Source organism: Dryobates pubescens, chromosome 1, assembly GCF_014839835.1.
Source record: "Dryobates pubescens isolate bDryPub1 chromosome 1, bDryPub1.pri, whole genome shotgun sequence".
Lineage (NCBI taxonomy): Eukaryota > Metazoa > Chordata > Aves > Piciformes > Picidae > Dryobates > Dryobates pubescens.
The window spans coordinates 29,139,728-29,162,490 of NC_071612.1; the positions used below are offsets into that span (position 1 = coordinate 29,139,728).

At 45.2% G+C, this 22,763-nt stretch overlaps 1 protein-coding gene across 1 annotated transcript in view; it reads left to right on the forward strand.

Annotated features, from left to right (window-relative positions):
- The window catches only part of CCSER1 (coiled-coil serine rich protein 1), a 903,890-nt gene extending 885,815 nt beyond the window's left edge, over nucleotides 1–18,075 (forward strand). The window contains exon 11 of the mRNA XM_054163290.1: nucleotides 17,547–18,075. Coding sequence (XP_054019265.1) covers nucleotides 17,547–18,032 — 486 coding nt within the window. The 3' untranslated portion in view covers nucleotides 18,033–18,075. The remainder of the gene's footprint in view (nucleotides 1–17,546) is intronic.
- Nucleotides 18,076–22,763: the final 4,688 nt, after the last annotated feature.

The window sequence follows — 22,763 nt, forward strand, 5'->3', positions numbered from 1 at the left end:
AGGCACGGCTAAATCCTGGTCACAAGGGGAAGCAGGCTTGGCTTGCAGTGGGTAGGCTTGTGGCTTTATCCCAGGCTCTGGAGTGGGCACTCAAGGCTTGAGCAAGGAAAAGCAACTAAAATTCAGCCTGTATATAAATCTTGCCTGAGGTTGATTGGGCCAATAGTGAAAGTGACGCCAGCACATAATTGCCCAATGGGAAGGGGCTGTGCCAGGCTGTGGCCATAGCAGGCAGACACATAGGCCTGGTCAGGAAGGAGCAGTGGGCAGTACACATGTTCTTACCCCAGCGGCAGGGTTGTTTACCAGACATGTATGGCCCTGCCCCCTTTGTTCCTTTACCTGTGTTACCCTGACTTTCTGCAGAAAGAAGGGGGAAGAGGGGGACCATGTCTAGACACATCAGTGTCTGTCTGGGTTTGTGCTGGGGCCGTTTGGCCCTACATGACCAACAGATAATGACCATCAGGTTTTGGTGACCACGTGTCAAGCCTGAGGCTAGAAATGGACTTCACAGCTTTCAGGCAGCTGGTCATTAAAAAAACAGATAAAGCAGATGGCAGAGATCTTTAACCACCTACACGGCCAGTGCGGCGCTGTACAGAGCACTAGTGTGGCTGCAAAGGCAGAGCACCTGTGTGAGCACTGCAGAAATGCCAGCTGCTTAGCACACGTTTTCAGAAGGCTAATCAGCACTTGGACAGTTCTGCTGCTTCCAATTCTAGGGCAAGCTCCCTTAGGAGTGTTCCTCAGGACCTCTGTGTCATGCTTAACTACACACACTGCATGAAGTCACCTTTAGAAGTGACCCTGATGTTCCCATGGGTCCACTCCTTCATTTCCACTTTCCATGTAGCATCAGCTATGCAGAAGAGGACCTTAAGTGTAGACACCTGTGAATTTCTGTATGACTGTAGCTGAAAGTGTGGCAAAAGTGGCCTTTAATTCTCAGGCTGCACTTCCTCATGGAAAGCACTTCCTGGTGGAAAGGAGAATCAGAGACTGGGATGGACTGCCCAGGGAGGTGGTGGAGTCGCCACCCCTGGAGGTGTTTAAGGCAAGATTGGATGCAGCACTTAGTGCTATGGTCTGGTTGGTGTGGTGGTGTTAGGTCATAAGCTGGGCTTGATGATCTCAGAGCTCTATTCCAGCCTCAATAATTCTGTGCCTCTGTGATTTTGAAGGTGTATTCAGATTCATCTAAATGAATTTTGCAGCATTTCTGCAGGGTATGACTTACACTGGTGAACAGCTCTGAAGTTCCAACTGTTTAATTTGGAACGCACAGTAAAAAGCTGTGAAATGCAACATTTTTATTAGCTTTGCAAATGAGAAAAAACTTCCAGTTGACCCTTAAAATGCAATATTTAGAAGGCAGAGTAGTGATTGACTGTCATTTACTAGAGATTAATGGGAAATTCTTCACTGTATTCTTGCTGTTAGACAAAAGAACGTTGCATCCCTCTGTTTTCCTTACCTGTGCGTTATTACTTACCTAACTGATATTTTTCAAGGATAAGTTTATGCTGTGAAAAGATGAATACATTGTCTAAGCCCTCTGTGGGTTACTTCTCAGACTTCTCATATGTGTGTCTATTCACGACTGGTGCCTCCAAAAAATAAGCCACAGAGTTGAGAGCTGCAGTGCCCAGAGTGCCCAGCCCAGAGGGTGCACACAGGCAATAGTGGATTGCTGCCCATCAGTCCTGCACCCCTCTCAGTCTGGCTGCAGAGTTATTGTCTCTCTCTTGCTTCCCTCTCTGCTCCCTTGGGAGAGAGACTCTCTCTTACCTGGTAACAGTGGGGGAGTATCCCAGGCCTCTTTGGCCTGAGTGACTTTATTTTTCCTGTGCAATCTTGGCCTGTCTAGGCACAATGCCAGGGTAAAAAAAAAAAAAAAGTGTGTGTGTGTGGGTACAGTTCAGGGCTGGCCAGCCTGAAAGCAGCCAGGCAATGGGGGGTTGGGGTGGGGGGGAGAAAGAAAGTGCCCTGGAGTTTTGGGGTGAACTCCAGGTAGGGAAGGGGAGTGTTGGGTTTTGGAACTGGTGTAAAGGAGCTTGTGTGTTAAGTTTAGACTGGGGATTTCTTTGCACTTTCTATGCTTTGCTCAGCACTATGCTTTGTAGTTTTGTAGTCTATGAATTGCTTTTCCATTTAACCTTTCCATGCCTATCCACTCCATTTGTGTGAGTTTTATTCTTTTGCCCCTCTTGGAGCAATGGAGCAATCTGTCTCGCTCTGGACTGGGACACACTATCATCACTGCCTTAGAACCATTGCACGACATTAGCTTGCCACTGTAGTCCATTTCTATTCCACTACTCAGTTAAAAGGGCATTATGGGGAAGAGGCTGTGCATTGCAGCATGTCATCAGTTTTGTTTTCAGTAAGTAGATCAAGGTATTTGAAAGGCACAGAGAGAAATGTTTCTGACTCATGTTGGTTGCGTTCATTTTGTAAGAGGTGAGTGGAGAGCTTGCAAATTGATCAGCATCTGGCTCTTACCCATGACCTCTTGGGACTAGTCCAAGCCTTATTTTGACACACTGGATTTTACTTCTTTCATTTGTCACATGTTGCCAGAAGGCAGCATCAGCTGATCAATAGGGGCAGGTCTGGGTTGTGAAAGCAGCTCTCATGGTGGAGGTGCTGCTGAAATCAATGAGAGTGCTTTTTAAGAGACCTGAATGAAGAACAACTACCTGCTGCAGGTAAATTACATTTTGTATTGGAGCTTCTCCAGACTAGAAGCTGATAAGCACAAATATGAGGAGGTGTACAAGTGAAGGAGCTGACACAGTGAGAGGGGTGGCACACCAAAGCACTGAGCTGACCTCTGTGTTGGTAAATTAGATCTGCACATGTATAAACTGGCAGAGCTGGGAAAGGCAGCTGAAGGGTTATACATTTAAAAGTGCCATGCAGGCCTTCATCCAGTGTCATGCAGGGCTTCATCCTTTTCATCCCATGAAGAAACACAGAGCACCTTGTTTGTTTCTGAACATCTTTATTTTGCTTTATATTTTATGACTACTGGGCTAGGCTGCAAATGCAGGCAGCTCTGCTGAGACTTGAGCAGGCTCAAGTGAGCTATGCTGGGCTATAGAATTAATATTGCATTTTAGAGCACATTTCCAACTCCTTTTGCACCCACAAACACAAAATAATTAAGAAATGAGGAAATACAGAATGTCTAGAGATTTCTGTGAGAATAATTATTCTGGTGAGGCCACAGCTGCAATCCTGTGTCCAGTTCTGGGCTCCCCAGCTCAAGAGAGACAGACCTGCTGGAGAGAGTCCAAGGGAGAGCCAGGAGGATGCTTAGGGGACCTGAGCATCTCCCCTGTGAAGAGAAACTGAGAGCCCTGGGGCTGTTCAGTCTGGAGAAGAGAAGGCTGAGAGGGGATCTGATCCATGTCTATCCATAGGTGAGGGCTGGGGGGTCAAGGGGAGGGGGCCAAGCTCTTCTCAGTGGTGCACAGTAATAAGCCAAGGAATAATGGATGGACAAGGAAGACAAGGAACAGGCTGACAGAGCCCTGGAGCAGGCTGCCCAGAGAGGTTGTGGACTCTCTTTCTCTGTACACAATCCAAACCCACCTGGATGCATTCCTGTGCAGACTCCCCTGGGTGATGCTGCTCTGGCAGGGGGGTCGGACTGGATGATCTCTGGTGCTCCCTTCCAACCTCTCATGTACTGTGGAACTGTGATACTCTCTCTAGAGTGTACCTTCCATTAACACCTTTGGTCAAGGTAAAACTTCCCACTTCCAGTACAGCCTTGCTGGCTGATTGTCAGGGTGCGCTGGGCACACTGGTGAGAAGAGTATTTTGTTTGGATTTATTCTCGATGCCTGCTGTCAGAGTATTGCCAGGCTTGGAAGAGTTACATTACAGGCATCTAAGACTCCCAGGTGCCTCTGGGGTCAGGCATCTTTAAAACCTGCACCCTCTTTTGGGGTGTTTTTATAATTCATGCCTTTTTCTGTCATTTCAGATCAGTACTTTATTGCAAGAAAGTCAGCAACAATATCTGATTTTTAATGTCCTGCAGCAGCATTGTCCTGCTGCTAACTCCTGTCATGTTTCACTCATGGGGTTTGGAAGTGGGAAGTGATGAATGATTTCAGTGCCTTTTCCATAATGTGTCCCATTTGGGAGGTTTGAACCAGAGTAGTCAGTTTCCATTACTTTGAAATGGGTCGTTTGGAGGCTTGAGATTTTTTTCCTCAGTATAAGAAAAAGTTAACTGCAATGAAAATCACAAGGAGGGATTATAAAAAACCTGAAAAACCAACAGCAAAAGGATATATTAAGAATATTAACTTCATGGATTTATTATTATCTTAATTTTATCTTTTTTTTTTTTGTTACTTATGTTAATTTTCTTAAATTTTTTTAGATGACTATCTTAGTTTTCTTAAATTTTTGTTACTTATCTTAATTTTATTGGGTTTTTTATACTTATATTAATTTTCTTTTTTTTGTTATGACTGCCTTAATTTTATTTTTCTGTCTGTCATAATTGTCTTATTTTTTTTTGTTACTTATCTTAATTATCTTAATATTTTTATGACTGTCTTAAGTTTCTTAATTTAGAATAGAATAGAATAGAAATAGAAAAGAATAGAAAAGAATAGAAAAGAATAGAATAGAATAGAATAGACCAGGTTGGAAGACACCTTCAAGATCGTGTCCAACCCATCACCCAATACCACCTAATCAACTAAACCATGGCACCAAGCACCCTATCAAGTCTCCTCCTGAACTCCTCCAATGATGGTGACTCCACCACCTCCCTGGGCAGCACATTGCAATGGGCAATCACTCTCTCTGTGTAAAACTTCCTCCTAATCTCCAGCCTAAACCTCCCCTGGCACAGCTTGAGACTGTGTCCTCTTGTTCTGGTGGGTGTTGCCTGGGAGAAGAGACCAACCTCTGCCTGTCTACAACCTCTTTTCAGGTAGTTGTAGAGAGCAATAAGGTCATGCCTGAGTCTCCTCTTCTGCAGTCTAAGCAACCCCAGCTCCCTCAGTCTCTCCTCATACGGCTTGTGTTCCAAGCCCCTCACCAACTTTGTTGCCCTTCTCTGGACACACTCCAGCAGGTCAACATCTTTCCTAAACTGAGGGGCCCAGAACTGGACACAGTACTAGAGGTGCGGCCTAACCAGTGCAGTGTACAGGGGCAGAATGACCTCCCTGCTCCTGCTGGCCACACTGCTCCTGATGCAGGCCAGGATGCCATTGGCCCTCTTGGCTGCCTGGGCACACTGCAGGCTCATGTTTAGCCTACCATCAACCAGTACCCCCAGGTCCCTCTCTGCCCGGCTGCTCTCCAGCCACTCTGACCCCAGCCTGTAGCACTGCATGGGGTTGCTGTGGCCAATGTGCTGAACCCGGCACTTGGATGTGTTCAATCTCATGCCGTTGGACTCTGCCCATCTGTCCAGCCTGTCGATGTCCCTCTGCAGAGCCTCTCTACCCTCCAGCAGATCAACTCCTGCCCCCAGCTTGGTGTCGCTCACAAATTTACTGATGACAGACTCAATGCCCTCATCCAGATCATCAATAAAGATGTTAAAGAGCATGGGGCCCAGCACTGATCCTTGGGGCACACCACTGGTGACTGGCTGCCAGCTGGATGTGGCACCATTCACCACCACTCTCTGGGATCAGCCTCCAGCCAGTTCCTAACCCAACGCAGTGTGCTCCCATCCAAGCCATGGGCTGACAGCTTGGCCAGGAGTTTGCTGTGGGGGAGGGTGTCAAATGCCTTGCTGAGGTCCAGGTAGACCTCATCCACAGGCCTCCTGCCTTAATATTTTAAATGTTTTTGTTACTTATCTTGATTTCCTTAATTTTTTGTTTGTTTGGTTTGTGTTGGGGTTTTTGGGTTTGGGGTTTGTTTGTTTGTTAATTAATTTTCTAATTATTTTTTTCTGACTCACCTTAATTCCAGGATTAATCAAATAATCAATAATGGAATAATCAAACCTAAAATGCTTCTATTATGCTTATATTTATGTACCTGGAAGCACCAGTGATCATGACACGAGCCTCTCAACATTTTATAGCCAATCAGGCTCTGAATAGAAATCCTTGTTGTCGAGAGCAGACAGAAATGATATTATTCCCAAAGGAGGTAAAATAAAGAGGTTCTCATTGAATTGGAGAGAAGTTGTATTCAAAAATATACAGGAAAATACAGAATACCTGAGTCCTCAACACCTAATACATATACAGGACACATGAAACCCCCCAAAAACCTTCACCCAGCCAGATCAAACCACAAACCCCACTGCTCGTTTTCTCCCCACCCGGGGTTCAACATACACCCCAGGGCTCTTTCTCCCCCCTCTTGCTAGGCTGGATTCAGGCTGGCCAGACCTCCCCTTGGCTCCTGGCATTAAACCTAATCAGGCCAAGATTGCACAGTAAAAATTAGTTTGGCCTTGAAGGCCACAGATAAGACTGGAACCATTTTACCCCAGCACCAGATAAGGGAGCTCACTGTGTCCAGGGAGGAGAAAGGGAGGAAAAAGAGAGACAATAACTTTGCAGCCAAATGTATAGAGCTGCAGGCTTTGTGGTAGGAAATACAAAGAGTACACTTCCAGTACACCTCCTGCACACTCTGTGCCTCCTGAAGGACTGAAACTAGGACACTTTTAAATATTTTTTTATTTTTAGGGATGGAAATATATTCAGGCAAGAAAACATACACATTTTTATGTTTAATTTGACCAGGACATTCAAACCCAGATGTTTTCTTGCAGTTTAAGATGTATTTGAAACAACAAAGGAGGCTTTTTTCTTTTTCTTTCTTTTTTTTTTTTTTTTTTTCCCCCCCTCTCTACATATATTTGAAATGGGCTACTTTAGAAAAGGAATTTCAGAGCCACATTTGCATTCTAATTGCAGCCCATTTCCTGGGACCACTTTTAGGCAGGGCGGCATTTGGGCATTTCTAGGGCAGTGAAGTTGTTGGTTCTAGCTGAGTTACTGAAAAATAAAAGGGAAAGAGATGAATGGATTTTTCACTTCAGCAGTCACCAGCTGGCAGATCAGCTTCGTGGAGCACTGCCAAGCAGCAGTTTACAGCAGGCCTGCAGCTGCTCCGGGCTAGGCTGGATCACGACTGGCATGAAGCCACCTTCAGCTTTGGACAAGGACTCAGCCTTCACATTGGCAAACAGATGCGTGGGGATTGTGGCTTTGCTCGCTCACGGCTAACGCGCCTGGAACGCAGCTCATACCTAACAGCCCACCCCAGAAAATTCTCTGTGAATTATTTACAGAAACCTAAGGAGAAATGGGTTAAAAATAAAAGTTCAGTTTTGTCCCAGGTACTTTTCTTATGGGTGCTGCATGTGTGGGTTTTGTGTTTTTACTTTTGTGCATTTCATTCTGGGATATTTTTCTTGTTCTGACCTGATGATGAGGATCCGAAATAACTATGAAATGGGACAGCAAGACAACTCAGTTGGGCTATATTCTTTCAGGCTAAAATAATCTGCGTTCAGCAAATGAACAACACACAATGAGTTTCAGTTCTGTATGTGGTGAATTTTATGCAAACATTTGAATGATAAGGGAAGGTTACTGCCATGAAATTCAAAGTAGCATTGGACTTTTTATTGACAATATCCTGCGGGGAGAAATGTTATTCAGGAGAGGAGGGGAGAGGATTTCTTGTTGATTTTGGCTCCCATCTGACCACTGTTCTCTCTTTTCCTTATTGGCAGCTGTTCTTCAGTAATCTTTCACTGATAGTATTGCTTTTTAGCAGTGTTTCTATTAAAAACCTTGGTTTGCTTCGTGCCTAATTGTGCATCTGATGGAATGACAGAACAAGTATCTCTTTCCTTGTTAGCCACCTGCATGTTATAGCTGCGGACCAGGTCAACCCAATATCTTAGAATACTGCTGATGGTACATTTCTATTCATGTTTTTAAATCTATGTAAATTAGCTCCTCATTTATCACCACCTGTTTTGTGTTTGTGGTAGGTTAAGGATTAATCGTTATACTGTGGAGCTGAACTCCTGGGGGGGGGGGGGAGGGGACAAAAGGTTCCCAGAGGAAGGCATCAGACATTGCAAATGTTATTCCATTCCTTTCCTGTATTATCCCTATGTAAGGAGCAGACCTTCTGGGCAGTTTGGCTCTTAGCTGGTGCTCTCATTTCCAGCTGTGTGGGAGGGAGGCCTGGATCGTGGGTATCTATTTCTGCTGTGTACCTTGGGGCTTGGTCTGGCGGGCTGGGCTGGGCCATGGACAATTCTCGTTGTATATATCACCCCCCACAACATTAACTTTGCCAGACCAGCCCAACTGGAAGCAAATGAAAGCTGCATTTACAGTCAAAACTAAATTTACAATGGAATGCAATGAATATGTACAAAATATCCAGGAGTTACACTATTTACCGGTATTTACAACTAATGAACAGCACAGGAACAGCTATGAGTTTTGCCCTCTCTGCCTCTCCCTTACCCCTCTGTACAAAAGAGAGAAGACACAGAAGCAGAGTCACTAGTGATGCCCCCCAGGGATCAGCGTTGGGCCTCTGTTCAATTTCTTTATTGATGATATGGATGAGGGCATTGAGCCCATCATCAGTAAATTTGCAGATGACACCAAGCTGGGGGCAGGAGAGGGTAGGAGAGCTCTGCAGAGGGACCTTGCCGGGCTGGACAGATGGGCAGAGGCCAAGGGCATGAAATTAAACACATCTAAGTGCCAGGTTCTACACACTAGCCACAACAACCCTATGCAGTGCTACAGGTTGGGGTCAGAGTGCCTGGAGAGCAGCCAGGCAGAGAGGGACCTGGGGGTACTGGTGGACAGCAGCTGAACATGAGCCAGCAGTGTGCCCAGGTGGCCAAGAAAGCCAATGGCATCCTGGCCTGCATCAGGAAGAGTGTGGCCAGCAGGAGCAGAGAAGTCATTCAATGTCTGACATCCAATAGTGATTTATTTACATTTTACTACTTTTCTGCTCAAGATCTGTTTTCAAAGTTTTTAAAGGCATATCCTGAAACTACTACATGTACTTAGTTTACTTTTGCAAATATTCTTTCTATCTAGCTTCCAATTCCATGCCAGTGTTTTTATTTACTCCTTTGAGGTAAATTCTGCAGCCTGTCCTGTGCTCTGTCCAGCTCAAACCCGGGCAGCATTTAATTATTCAACAGAAGGGGAATTTCTGCAAGTTACAGCTTCACAAGACAAAGACCTTCAATCAACACATATGTATGATTAAACATTTATTGATACCTACATCCAATGGATAGCAGCCATAAGTAAATCATTTCAAGGCTTAACAAACCCAGCTTGAACTTTCTAAAATGAAAATATTTAATGTGTCCTGTAGCCTTGATAAGGAGGAAGAAAGGAACACCACAGTGCTAGATATCTAAAACAGCTTTTCATCAAGAATGAGTTATCAAAGCAACATGTAATTCATGTAGCCATGCTTCGGACCTTTTACTGATACTCAGTTTCCGCAGTGTGCCTTGCTTTGAAAGTGCTTCTCGTTTCTGAAACCACTTAATTCTTCTTTAAAACCTTGTTGGTATATTTTATTTCATATGAGTTTGTTCCTTACAGGTTTTTAGTTTCTACTCTATTTCTAGAGACAAAAGTAAAGGCTAAGCCATTCTTAAGATTCTAAGACAACTTGCATCCAAGGCCGCCAGCAACGGTCATGCTTCTCACTGGGAGAAGCCTCTGTAGCTGCAGCTACAAAGATCTGCAACAACGTGTTTCAGCTCCAGTCTGTCACGTCATGCTGCTCATGGCTAAGCAACTCACTGAATGAAGACAAGAGTAAGGGTAGTGGCTGATTAATCAGACAAATTATATGGTTTTGGTGGCACTTCAGTAGCAGCTGTAAGAAGAGAAATGGTTCTTACTTCCCAGGCTTTTTACTGAGCCATATATACCACCATGAAAAGCTCTGAGGCCTTGTCATTAAAACAAGTATGCACTGATCGGAGTGCAGCATCACTGTCTGGTTTTGTGAGCATGGAGGGGAGGTTACAATTCATCTCAAATATACTATAATTTTTTCCCATTAGTTTAACTTCAATTCTTAGGAAAGCCCCCCAGCTGCCCCCCCCAAAAAGGCAAATAATCAAGCAAATTAGGAGGACATAGAGGAAAATGAGACGAACAAGAGCCAGCATGGATTACAAATCAAATCAATTACCAAACCAATCTGATTTAGTTCAACAGCACGGTAACAGGTCTTCTGGCTAGTAAAAAAAAACCACAGTAGGTGTCAGATTCCTTGCTTTTAGTAAGGCTTTTGATACTGTTTTATAAACATAATGTGCAGACTAAATGAAACAAATGCAGACTAAATTGGAAAACTGTCTCTGGAAATTGCTTAACAAGAGCCTAATGTTAAAATGGAAGGCTACAGTAAGTAGGGTGTTAGGGTGTTCAATACTATTCCTTTACTACCTGGATGATAGACTACATAATAGTATCATAGTATCATAGTATCAGTCAGAGTTGGAAGGGACCACAAGGATCATCTAGTTCCAACCCTCCCGCCATGGGCAGGGACACCCCACACTAGATCAGCCTGGACAGAGCCTCATCCAGCCTGGGCTTAAACACCTCCAGGGATGGCACCCCAACCACCTCCCTGGACAACCCATTCCAGGGCTTCACCAATCTCATGGTGAAGAACTTCCTCCTCACATCCAGCCTGAATCTCCCCACCTCCAGCTTCATTCCATTCCCCCTAGTCCTAACACTAGCTGAGATCCTGAGAAGTCCCTCTCCAGCCTTCTTTGCAGGCCCCCTTCAGATACTGGAAGGCCACAATTAGGTCATAAATTAGAAATTTACTAATAAAGCAAATTTATAGTTTACATGAAGTAGGGCTGTTCAGTCTGGAGAAGAGAAGGCTCCAAGGAGACCTTCTTGTGGCCTTCCAGTATCTGAAGGGGGCCTAAAATAAAGCTGGGGAGGGACTTGTTAAGGTGACAATTAGTGATAAGACTGGGGGGGAATGGAGCAAAACTGGAAGTGGATAGATTCATATTGGATGTCAAGAAGAAGTTGTTCCCCATGAGGGTGATGTGACAGTGGCACAGGTTGCCCATGGCAGCCTCATCCCTGGAGGTTTTTGCAGCCAGTAACCTCAAACTGGACTGAATTAAAAAGAATCAGGTGAAGAAGTTCTTTGCAGGATTAACAGAGATGCTTCTGCTTCATAGTAGTGGGTGATTAACTTCAGCATTTCACTTCTCGGCCATGTGTGCCAAGAAAAAAAATGTGGAAATGCTGAAAAGAATCTATAGAGAAGACAACTGAGAAGGATTGAGCGTAGAGGTGAGTCCTAGTGGAAAAGATTAATATGATATTTTTTATTCTGGAGCAGAGAAGACTAAGGGTTAGCTTGATTGCATTCTTCAAATGGGAGTGTATGAGGGTAAGGAGGCTCTACAGAGGGACTTGGATGGATTGGATCCATGGCCAATGTTGCCAGGATGAGCTTCAACAAGGCCAAATGCCAGGTCCTGCACTTGGGGCACAACAACCCCAAGCAATGCCGCAGGCTTGGGGCAGTGTCGCTGGAGACCTGCTGGCAGAAAGGAAACTGGGGGTGCTCAGCAGCTGAATAGGAGCCAGCAGTGTGCCCAGGTGACCCAGAAAACCAAAGGCATCCTGGCTGGGATCAGCAATGCTGTGTCCAGCAGGAGCAGGGAGGGGATTGTTCCCTGGCACTCAGCTTTGCTGAGGCCACACCTTGAGTATTGTGTCCAGTTTTGGGCACCTCAATCCAAGAGAGATGTGGAGGTGCTGGAGCCAGGGCAGAGGAGGGCAAGGAAGCTGGGAAGGGCCTGGAGAATAAATCTGATGAAGAGCAATTGAAGGAGCTGGGGATGGTTAGTGTGAAACAGAGGAGGCTGAGGGGAGACCTCATTGCTGTCTACAACTACCTGAAAGGACCTTGTGGAGAGGTTGGTGCTGGTCTCTTCTCACAGGTAATCAGTAATAGAACGAGATGGTTCAAAAACAAATAAACAAACAAAGAAAAAAGTGTCAGAAAACCCATGGGGATAACACTGGGATGCTACCCAGAATTGTGGAACAGACTAGATGTCCCATCAGGAAGGTCCTCTCAGTTTATGATGCTAATCTTTAGGTTGTCAAAGGACATAGAGTAACTCCAGAAACATTCCTTACAACAAACACAGGGATTCTTGCTCAAGGCAGCAAGTTTGACTCTTGTCCCAAGAGGAAGATTTTATTTACTTGCACATTTTGCGTGAAGTGGAGAACAGATTTGGCAGGAGATGAATCCTCTTGCCTTCCGGACAGAGCTTAGAGATTAAGGGGCTGAGGGCAGCTAATTGTCTCCAGGCAGCCAAGAGCCTCTGTGACGGCTCATTAAGATGCAACTGGCAGAGGGTTGAGTAAGCTGCAGATTCAGGATTGCGGCAGCGCCATCGCAGGAGTGAGCTGCAGGGTCCCAGAGTGAGCTCCAGGGTCCTGGTGTGACCTGTGACCTCCTTCCATCTTGTGGCTTCTGAAATTCCACCACTGCCTGCCTGTTAGTACATCAAATCCTGGTGCTAATGTTGTCCCTCAGAGGTTCATAGAATGGTTTGGGTTGGAAGGGACCTTAAATATCATCCAGCCAACAGCTGCTAACTTAGGGACTATTCACAATGCTTTGTGCTTAAAGACTCTTTATCCTAGTTGCCTTGGTTTCAAACAGGCTCTTCATGGTTACCTGACTTCAATAATTTGAGCTTTTTCTCATCACCACTAATGCTTTTTGTGTAGGTTGTGCCCTCCCAGACTGCAGGTTTGAACTGGTTTGCCTCAGGAAGGTTCAGACTGCCCATGGAGGTGCTCTTGGGGTGGGAGATTTGCAAGTGATTTGTTGAATCCTCCTATTCCTCCTAACAGGAGGAGTTAGAAATCCATGTGTGGTCAAGGGGTTATGATCTGGTTGCCATCATGGTGGGACAGCTCCCACGACTGGAGTGTGGCCATGGATGGCTATGTCCTTTTTAGGCAAGACAGGCCAACCAAGACAGGTGGTCGAGTTGCTCTCTATGTGAGAGAGAGCAGCTAGAATGTATTGAGTTCAGCCCAGAGATGGCTGAGTGGCAAGCTGAGAGTTTGTGGGTGAGAATTAAGGGGCAGGCTAGCATGACTGATACTGTTGTGAGTGTTTATTACAGACCACCTGATCAAGTTGATGAAGTTGATGAGGCCTTCTACAGGCAACTTACAGCAGCCTCAAAATCGCAGGCCCTGCTTCTTAAGGGGGACTTTACCCCGATATTTGCTGGAGCACTGGCACAGCCAGCCACCCACAGTCCAGGAGGCTCCTCCAGTGCACTGATGATAACTTCATGATGCAAATAGTGGATGTGCCTACTAGGAAAGGAGCATTACTGGATCTGATACTCATCAACAAGGAGGGGCTGGTTGAAGCGGTGAAGGTTGAGAGCAGCTTTGGCTGCAGCAACAACAAGATGTTAGAGTTGAGGACCTTGTGTGGTAGGAGCCAAGTACCAAGCAAGATCACAACACTGGATTTCAGCAGGGCCAACTTTGGCCTTTTCAAACAACTGCTAGGGGAAATCTCATGGGACAGAGTACTAGAAGGCAAAAGGGCCCAAGATGGTTAGTATTCAAGGACCTCTTCTTCCAAGCTCAAGATCAGAGCATCCAAAAGGGTAGGAAATGGAGAAGGGGAGCCAGGAGACCTGCATGGTTAAGTAGGGAGCTGCTGACCAAACTCAGGTGGAAGGAGAGAGTCTACAGATCATGGAAGGAGGGGCTAGCACTTGGGAGTACATGACTATAAGGAGACAACTAGGAAGGCTAAGGACTCCTTGGAATTCACCCTTGAAAGGGAGGTCAGGACAACAGGAAGGGCTTTATCAAGTGTGTTGCAAGAAAAGCTAACACTAGAGGCAGTGCAGGCCCAGTGCTGGATGAGATGGGTGCCTTGGTGACAGGGGATGCAGATGGCAGAGTTACTAAATGCTTTCTTTGTCTCTGTCTATTCTGGTGGAGGCTGCCCTCAGGAGCCACAAGTCCCTGAGGCTCCAGAGGGGGACAGGACAAAGGAGGTATTTTCTGTGGTTGATGAGGACTGGGTTAGGGAACAGTTAAGCAATCTGAACATCCATAAATCCATGGGTCCTGATGGAATGCACCCACAGGTGCTGAGGGAGCTGGCAGAGCTCATTGCCAGACCATTCTCAGTTTGATCTGCTCTAGGTGCTCCTGCTCTGGCAGGGGGGTTGGACTGGATGAGCTTTTGAGGTCCTTTCCAGCCCCTAACATTCTGTGATTCTGTGATTCCCACCCATACTGCCCCCCAGATCAGCTTGTCCTAGGAAGACCCCTGATTCACTTTCTCCTGGGTGAAGCTGCTCGGGGTTGATGTGTGACTTTGCTCACGAGGAGGTCTGCAACAGTGTTCATAGCACAGTCCATTTGGGTTAAACTGGGGACATATGATATATCTATTTAGGCTATCTGAAAGGCCACAAATCAGAGGAGTTACTCTGGCTGGATCGATGGGTACTGGCATCGGGGATAACCTTAATATCTCTGTCACACATCACTTGTACATGTTCTGCCTTGGGCATGGAGGCTGCTGGAGCTGAGAACCATGAAGTCTTAAGAATAAGAGGATCTACTCTCTCCTGGGAGTCAATGAACCCAGCCCAGTAAGTGGCTTGTGTGGTCAATGAGTAGTTGTGGTTACCTAGATACCGAGGGAGGTAGTTAGAAGTACTCCAGGTCCCCAATATCCTGTTGCTTCTTTCTCACTCAACAAGACCTGATCTCTGCCCATGAAGGAAACCTGTCTGGTAGTTTTAGGCTATGCCTTTAAATTTTTTCACAGATCTTGAGCAGAAAAGTAGTAAAATGCCAATAAATCATCATTGGGTGTGAAAAGGAAAATAAAGATCATTCTAGACAATCCATTGGTGAGATAAGAGACTAAAACAAGTTGTACCCAGACAATTTCCTCTCTTTTTGCTTCTTTGCCCTGAGATGCTAACTCACTTCTGCTTGATCTTGGCTGCATTGTTTTGGTATTAACTTCTCTGCTGCTGTCTCTTCTCCCTTTTGTACAGGGGGGGTAAGGGGGAAGCAGAGAAGGAGAAGCTAGTAGCTTCCCCTGGTCTTTGACCAGGGAGGTTCTTGTGCTGTTTGTTAATTGTAAATCCCTGTAGATATTGTAACTCCTGGATATTTGTACATACTCATTGCATTCCGTTGGAGATTGTAGTTTTGCCTGTAAATACAGCTTTCATCTGCTTCCAGCTGAGCTGGTCTAGCAAATTTAATGCTGGGGGGAAATTTCAACCCACCACACCTGCCACACAGACCTGGCTTCAGATTTCTCCAGGTGCCTGGCATTCTGCAATTTGTCTAGCTCAGCAGGGAAGCAGGGGATGGTACACATGGTAGTCCCCCTCACCAGCGGTTTCAGTCTTATTTAATGGCTCAACCTGTACTGGTTCTGAAATAGGGTCAGGGTCTTCTTCTAGATCATCATCATCATTATCCCAAATGTCTCTGTCCCACATTTGGGGATTCCCACAGCGTACCACCTTATGGATGTGTTAGACTGAATTAGAGTGATCCAAGAAAATAATTTCTCTGACCTCTCCTGCAGCTGCTCCTGCCACCTCTCAACTGTGGCCAGCAGAGCTTTCTAATTGTTCTTTCAGAGGAGCAGCATTTGACTTGGAAGAGCATCCGTGGGTTTTTCCAGTTTCCCTTGTGCCTCTTTCTCAAAAACCAGTGATAGTTTAAGTACCTCACTCTCTGACCTCACACGTGCATCTTCTACATTTGCAGCCTTTTTTTCAGGCAGTGGAAAACTTTTTCTTTTGTTGTGTTCTCCAGCTAAGCCCCCCAAATGGCACAAATGACTCCATTACCTTTTCCAATTTTCAGTTTCATTGTTCTATTTGCTCTACTACTTTGCCCTTGTTCTTCCAAACTTTCTGGACTTATTCCAACCCTGCCTGGGATGGTGCTCAGTTATGTTTCTGCAGTAGTTTATCCATGGCAATCCTGCCAACTGCAGCAGGATAAATTTGGTAAGAGGTGAATCCCTTTGTATTCCAGCTGGTCCTCATTGATTAGAGGGGCGAGGGGCAGCTGGACTTGCCTCTTAACAAATGTGTCGATTATTGCTGTGGCAATAGGCCTGGCAGCAGGTGCAGGAGCAGCCTGTGAGCTGGAGGCCTGGCTGCATTCAACAGCAGTTGTCAGGTGCACAAATAATGCAATTTATTTACATGCAACATGCACAGATTCTTTAGGATTGCTGGTGAAAAGTGCACTAAACTGCAGAACAACCAGCAGTGTGCCCAGGTGGCCAAGAGGGCCAAGGGCATCCTGGCCTGGATCAGAAGCAGTGTGGCCAGTAGGAGCAGGGAGGGGATTGTCCCTCTGCACTCAGTGTTGGGGAGGCTGCACCTCGAGTCCTGTGCTCAGCGTTGGGCACTGCAGCACAGGAAGGACATCGAGGAGCTGGAGCTGGGACAGAGAAGGGAACTGAGCTGGTGAGGGGCTGGAGAACAAGGCTGTGAGGAGAGGCTGAGGGAGCTGGGGCTGGTTAGTCTGCAAACAAGGAGGCTGAGGGGAGACCTCATTGCTCTCTGTAGCTCCATGGCAGGAGGTTGTTGAGAGGTAGGCTCTGGTCTTCTCTCACCAGTAACTCGTGACAGAACAAGAAGGAATGGCCTCAAGCTGTGCCAGGAGAGGTTTAGGCTGCACATTAGGAAACATGTGTTCATGGAAAGGGTTGTGAGGCACTGGAGCAGCTGCTCAGGGCAGTTGTAGAAGTCCCATCCTTGGAAGTTAAGGCCAAGCTGGATGTGGCTGTGAGCAACCTGCTGTAGTGTGAGGTGTTCCTGCCCATGGCAGGGGGGTTGGAACTGGATGATCCTTTAGGTCCCTTCCAACCCTGACCATTCTGTGATTTAATTCTAAGTATACCCTCAAAACATCTAGCTTCAACAGACAATGAAAGTTAAGCATGCTCTGAGTTTGAGGCATGAAGATATTCATGAAGAATGCTCTCTACATTTTCTAAGCATTCAACAATATTAAGAGTTGAGCTCTATAGAATGATTTTTTTTTTCCTCTTTCATCATATGAAATGCTTCTGAAAATCTATTTACGGTTCCTGGAACCTTTTTAAACCATTTATAATGTTCCAGAATAAACAAACACACAAACAAATCTTCTCCTCTGATTTAAACTATTTTCAAAGGGGATAAAAAAATCCCAAGTCATTGCCTATAAAGGTCATTTGCAATTTCAGCTCTGTTAGGTATGAATGACCATGCTCCTATGTTATGATAGCAGTACTTTGGGAATTTTACCAGTGTTTGAGATTGGTCTTTGGTTTTAAGCTGCCAGCACGGTGTGCCCTACACCTGTAGTGAGGAGTGTCTTATATACTCCACGCCGTTTTGCTGCTATGTTCTGGTACTAATAGATTTTTTTTTTGCTTTGTTTCCTCAGGCTACATATCCAAACAAAATGGTGAGCCAAAATCTCAGCACAAGGGACAGAAAGCCAGCACATACTCCCACCGAGGACCCTTTTAGATGCTCACCAGGCAGCCAAGCCACGGCCTTTGAGAGCAAGAGCTGTCAGCTGTCCAATTTGTGTCTGAGCAACCTCCTGAAAGAGAAGGAGCTCATGGAAGTCATCAAGCACAGTAGAGGCACATATGAAAGCCTTGCTTCAGAGGTGACGCAGAACGGTTTGGCAGCCGCAGCAGCAAGCACAGCGAAGCCGGCGTGCAAGGCAGACAGCTACCCACTCTTCTCAGGAGCTCCCAAAGACCAGAGTGCTGGGCCTCGGCAGCACACTGCTTTCACAGGGAGACTGGGACAGCCTCCCAGGGGACCCATCTCTTTACACATGTACAGCAGAAAAAATGTTTTCCTCCACCACAATTTACACACAGCAGAGCTACAGACTTTAGGCCAACAAGATGGGTAAAAAAGGTGCTTGTATTTTTGCCATGGAAGGAGAGTTGATTAAAGAGGAGATTCAGCTTCAGTTTTCATCTGCTCCTGCTGCTGCTTTCACCTGAGAAAAAAAAAAAACCAGCAACAAAATAAAGAATTTATGTTGTCTGTAGGTTCCCTACTTCCCCATGTGGGACTGTGGCAAAAGGATGGACTAGATGATTTATCCTGCAGGAGTCCCCATGGGTATAATAATTGGGCCCATTTGGCTGGAATTGCTAGTCCAATATTTGCTGCATTTTTAATTGGTTTACTTTTTTTCTTTTATAAGTCATTATCATTCCCTGAAGTTCTAGATGGTGATCTTAAATAACACTGTGTATGTTTGATGGTGTTACTGTTAAAGTAGATGTGAGGAATGAATAGGTAAGTAATTAGTAAACCCTCTTGAATTTCATAGAGACTAGGGAAATAAGGAGTTAGAAATCGCTGAGGAGCCTGTTTTAAAACATGCAATGACATTTGCTCACTGGCAGAGGTGTGTTGCCATGGCCTGCTGTATACATTTTATGAATGTCTCATGCCACAAACAGAGGAAGTGACTGATTTTCCTCTAGCAGCAAGGTTCACAGAGGCTCACCAGGTATCTGAGTCAGTAGCTGGATCCCCAACTGAGGATGTCAATGTGGTTCTTTCATCTGCCCTTAGCTCTGCCCTCCTTTATTTAATTACCTTTGTTTGAGTGGTTTTGTTCTATGAGAATACGTCAAGTTCACAAGATCACAGTATGTTAGAGGCATTAGGGGTTGAAGGGACCTCTAGAGATCATCCAGTCCAACCCCCCTGTCAGAGCAGGACCATAGAATCCAGCACAGGTCACACAGGAACACATCCAGACAGGGCTGGAAAGGCTCCAGAGAAGGAGACTCCACAACCTCTCTGGGCAGCCTGTTCCAGTGCTCTGGGACCCTCACAGGGAAGAAGTTCCTCCTCATGTTGAGGTGGAATCTCCTGTGCTGTAGTTCATATCCACTGCCCCTTGTCCTACCACAGGGTCCCACTGAGCAGAGCCTGCCCCCTCCCTCTTGACCCCCAGCCCTCAGGTATTTATAAACTGGCACTGTGTCACTCACAGCGCAGTGTGGCATTCTGTGCTGTGCAACATATCCTCTGCTTTCATGCTTCCCAAACCAAAAATGGGTGAAAGACTGAAGTAAGGGAAGTTGTCTTATTACCCAATCCAAATTACCCAAGTAGACTGTAGCATCTGTACTTAAAAGCCTGGCCTATACCACCTCAGTGGCTTTGCTGCTCTTGACAGGCTACACACAAGCCTCTGAGCTACCAAGTGTGCAGCATTCTTGGTCTCATTGGAATATGGAATCATTTGGTCACACCATAAAATTGGTAGACTTGTCAGTAAAAAAGCCCCAACAAACAAACAAACAAATAAACAAACCAACAAACCAACCAACCCATGAAAAAACCCAAAACTGCTATTGTATTCCTCTCAGAGGGTTTGGGAACAGGCATCTCAGTCAAGAACAACCCCTCTGAGGGAGAGGATGTGTGGTTAGTAGTTTACAAATCATCTGGCATATTTAAGTGGGATTGAGGCAGGTCTGGGACAAGGCTCCTCTCTCTTCAGCTGGTGATCAGTGACAACGGTGCCTCACATGCTCACACAAAGAAACCACCCAGTGTGACTCAACTGAAGCAGAATACAATAAGAAGCTAAGCTTCTGTGGCCACTAGAAATGAACTGAGTTTCTAAACGTAAGTCACATAGGACATACAAAATGAATCTGTGATGCAAATGTTCCTTACTGTTAAATATGTCATCTTAACTACTTAATGTTCAGATTAATACAAGGATTGGTCAGATTAAGGGGAAAAAAAAGCCTATGAGCTTGGTAGATACTCTGCAAAGGCATTTCAGCAGTCTGACCTGCCAGAATTCTATTTATTGAAGTTTCAAGTTGGATTTGAGCAAAATTTACAACATTATCTGATGTGGGAGAGAGCAGGTTTTGCCTAAACATCATATAGTGGTGATTCTGGGTATCCAGAGCTGGGTAATTAGGAACCAAGGCAAACATTTGCCAAACTTCTTTGCATTTGCCTGTGCATCGCTACTGCCACAACAGAATGTACAAAAATGGCAAAAAATTGCACTCAGCTGAGTGAACTTTGGGTACCTGAAGTGCTCTGGTGAAAATTACCATTGGAAGTCTACCAAAAAAAGTTACAGAAAGTAATAACAGAATTTCACTCCTCAGAATGATCACAGCTCACAGGATGTTAGGGGTTGGAAGAGATCACCAGAGATCATTGAGTCGAACCCCCTGCCAAAGCAGGACCATAGAATCCAGCACAGGTCACACAGGAGCACATCCAGACAGGGCTGAAAAGGCTCCAGAGAAGGAGACTCCACAACCTCTCTGGGCAGCCTGCTCCAGGGCTCTGGGACCCTCACAGTGAAGAAGTTCCTCTTCATGTTGAGGTGGAACCTCCTGTGCTGGAGTTTACATCCATTGCGCCTTGTCCTATCACCAGGTGCAAGTGAGCAGTGCCTGTCCCCTCCCTCTTGACCCCCAGCCCTCAGATATCTATAAACATTTATTAAATCCCCTCTCAGTCTTGTCTTCTCCAGACTAAAAAGGAGCATGACAAAAGGCAGGAGGATTTACACACAGAATCACACAGAATTATTGAGGCTGGAATAGAGCTCTGAGATCACCCAGCCCAGCCTATGACCCTAACACCACCACACCGCCCAGACCATGGCACTAAGTGCCGCATCCAATCTTAAACACCTCCAGGGATGGTGACTCCACCACCTCCTGGGGCAATCCATCTGAGCAGGCTCTTAAGTTGCTGGTGGGTTAGAAGGAGAGGTGGTTCTTACTAACAGTACATTGCACTCTTGCTCATCTCAAGAGCTGATGCATGCAATTAGCTTTCAGACCTGTACATAAACATACACTGTAATCAAGGAATTTCTTTCTTTATTTTTAATAGGGTATAAATGTACTGCACTAAACCAAACCCTCTGCAGTTTTAACTTATGTACTCCATCTAGAGTTGTTTGTGTGTTTGTTTGGGGTTTCTTTTCCTGAAAGAAGTGGGCTACACTTTTGGATTACACATTTTGAATTTAAAACTGCTCAGCTCTACATTTCACAAAGAACATTTTAAATGCTGCTATTTTCTTGGAGAGTCTTTTATAAAGCTGAAACTTTAAAAAAACCCACATAATAAAATAGAACAAAACTGGAGAAAACAAATTAAAGTGAGGGATATTTTTTGAATGTCCTCTTTAAGCTGTTTTGTATCAGTATTTTCAGCACTGTGGTGTTATTTGTAATACTAAAGTGTAAATCTCAGCCAGAGGAGGGTGTTGGCCACATGATCATGTACAGTACAGCAGCAACTGTAAACCAGAGGTGCTTTGTTTGACCCTCTTGTGTATATAGTAAGTCATAAAGCCAACAGCATGTGGACACTCTTGCAGTGAATTGATTTCCTTTGTACTGAAAATCTCTAGTTTTTTAAGAGTTCCATGTATAAAAGGATTTATACCTTTCTCCAAGGCTGTACATATCCAAAGGCATGGCACCAGGGCAAAAAGGCGCTTAGCATCTTTTCCAAGGATGTACCTTTTAAACTCTTTTCCTTTTAATAGGTTTCTGTACAACAAAGCAGAACTTTTTGTTACTTGCATACCTTTTGGTGTTAGAGAGGGCATTTTAAGGTGGAGGATATCCCCAGAGAAAAGCTGTTTCCACTTGAAGCAATTGTTTGAAACAATCAGATGGCAAAAAGAAACTTTAGGTTACTGCCCTAAATATTTTCCAGTAATTGAATAGAGCCACACCTGAGATGAGATGCTATATCAGCACTAGAGGCAGGGACACCTCACACTACAGCAGGTTGCTCACAGCCACATCCAGCCTGGCTGTAAAACCCTCCAGGGATGAGGCTTCGACCACCTCCCTGGGCAACCTGTGCCAGTCTCTCACCACCCTCATTCAACCCTCAGATTCAACAGCATACTAGGCCCAACCTTGGCCATAATTTGTTAAAATGAAGGAAACCATTTCACAGGATGACAGGATCGGGACCACCGGATTGACATTTGGACATTTGTCCAATACTGTGCTCAGATTTGGCTTTCAGAGCAGAGGAAAGGGGTTTGTGTAGCTTGTGTGTGATGCTGAAGTTCCAGGTGTGTGTGCTTGTGCATACTTGAAAGGGGAAATCTTACTCCTAAACCTCTTCTCTATTTAGCCTCTTTTGCAGTATTTGAAAGTATCCTGCAACAGGAATTTCTGCCATGTCTCCCAGACAGGCTGAAAAGATTTTTCCTTTCCTTTCCTTTCCTTTCCTTTCCTTTCCTTTCCTTTCCTTTCCTTTCCTTTCCTTTCCTTTCCTTTCCTTTCCTTTCCTTTCCTTTCCTTTCCTTTCCTTTCCTTTCCTTTCCTTTCCTTTCCTTTCCTTTTCCTTTCCTTTTCCTTTCCTTTTAACTTTTCCTTTTCCTTTCCTCTGCTCTATTTAAACTTCTTGCCTTCCATTCCAAACCACACACATCCACATAAGCCTTATAAGGCCTTTCTTTCTGTGTCTCTTTGAAAGGGAATGTGTCCAAGCTAAGGTGTTCACATGAGGTTTGGATAAGCATTTGAAAACTCACTAGAATCTTCATGTTTTTCCTACTAGTTCATTGTCACCTGGCTATTTGGACTGTGGCCTTTCATCCCAA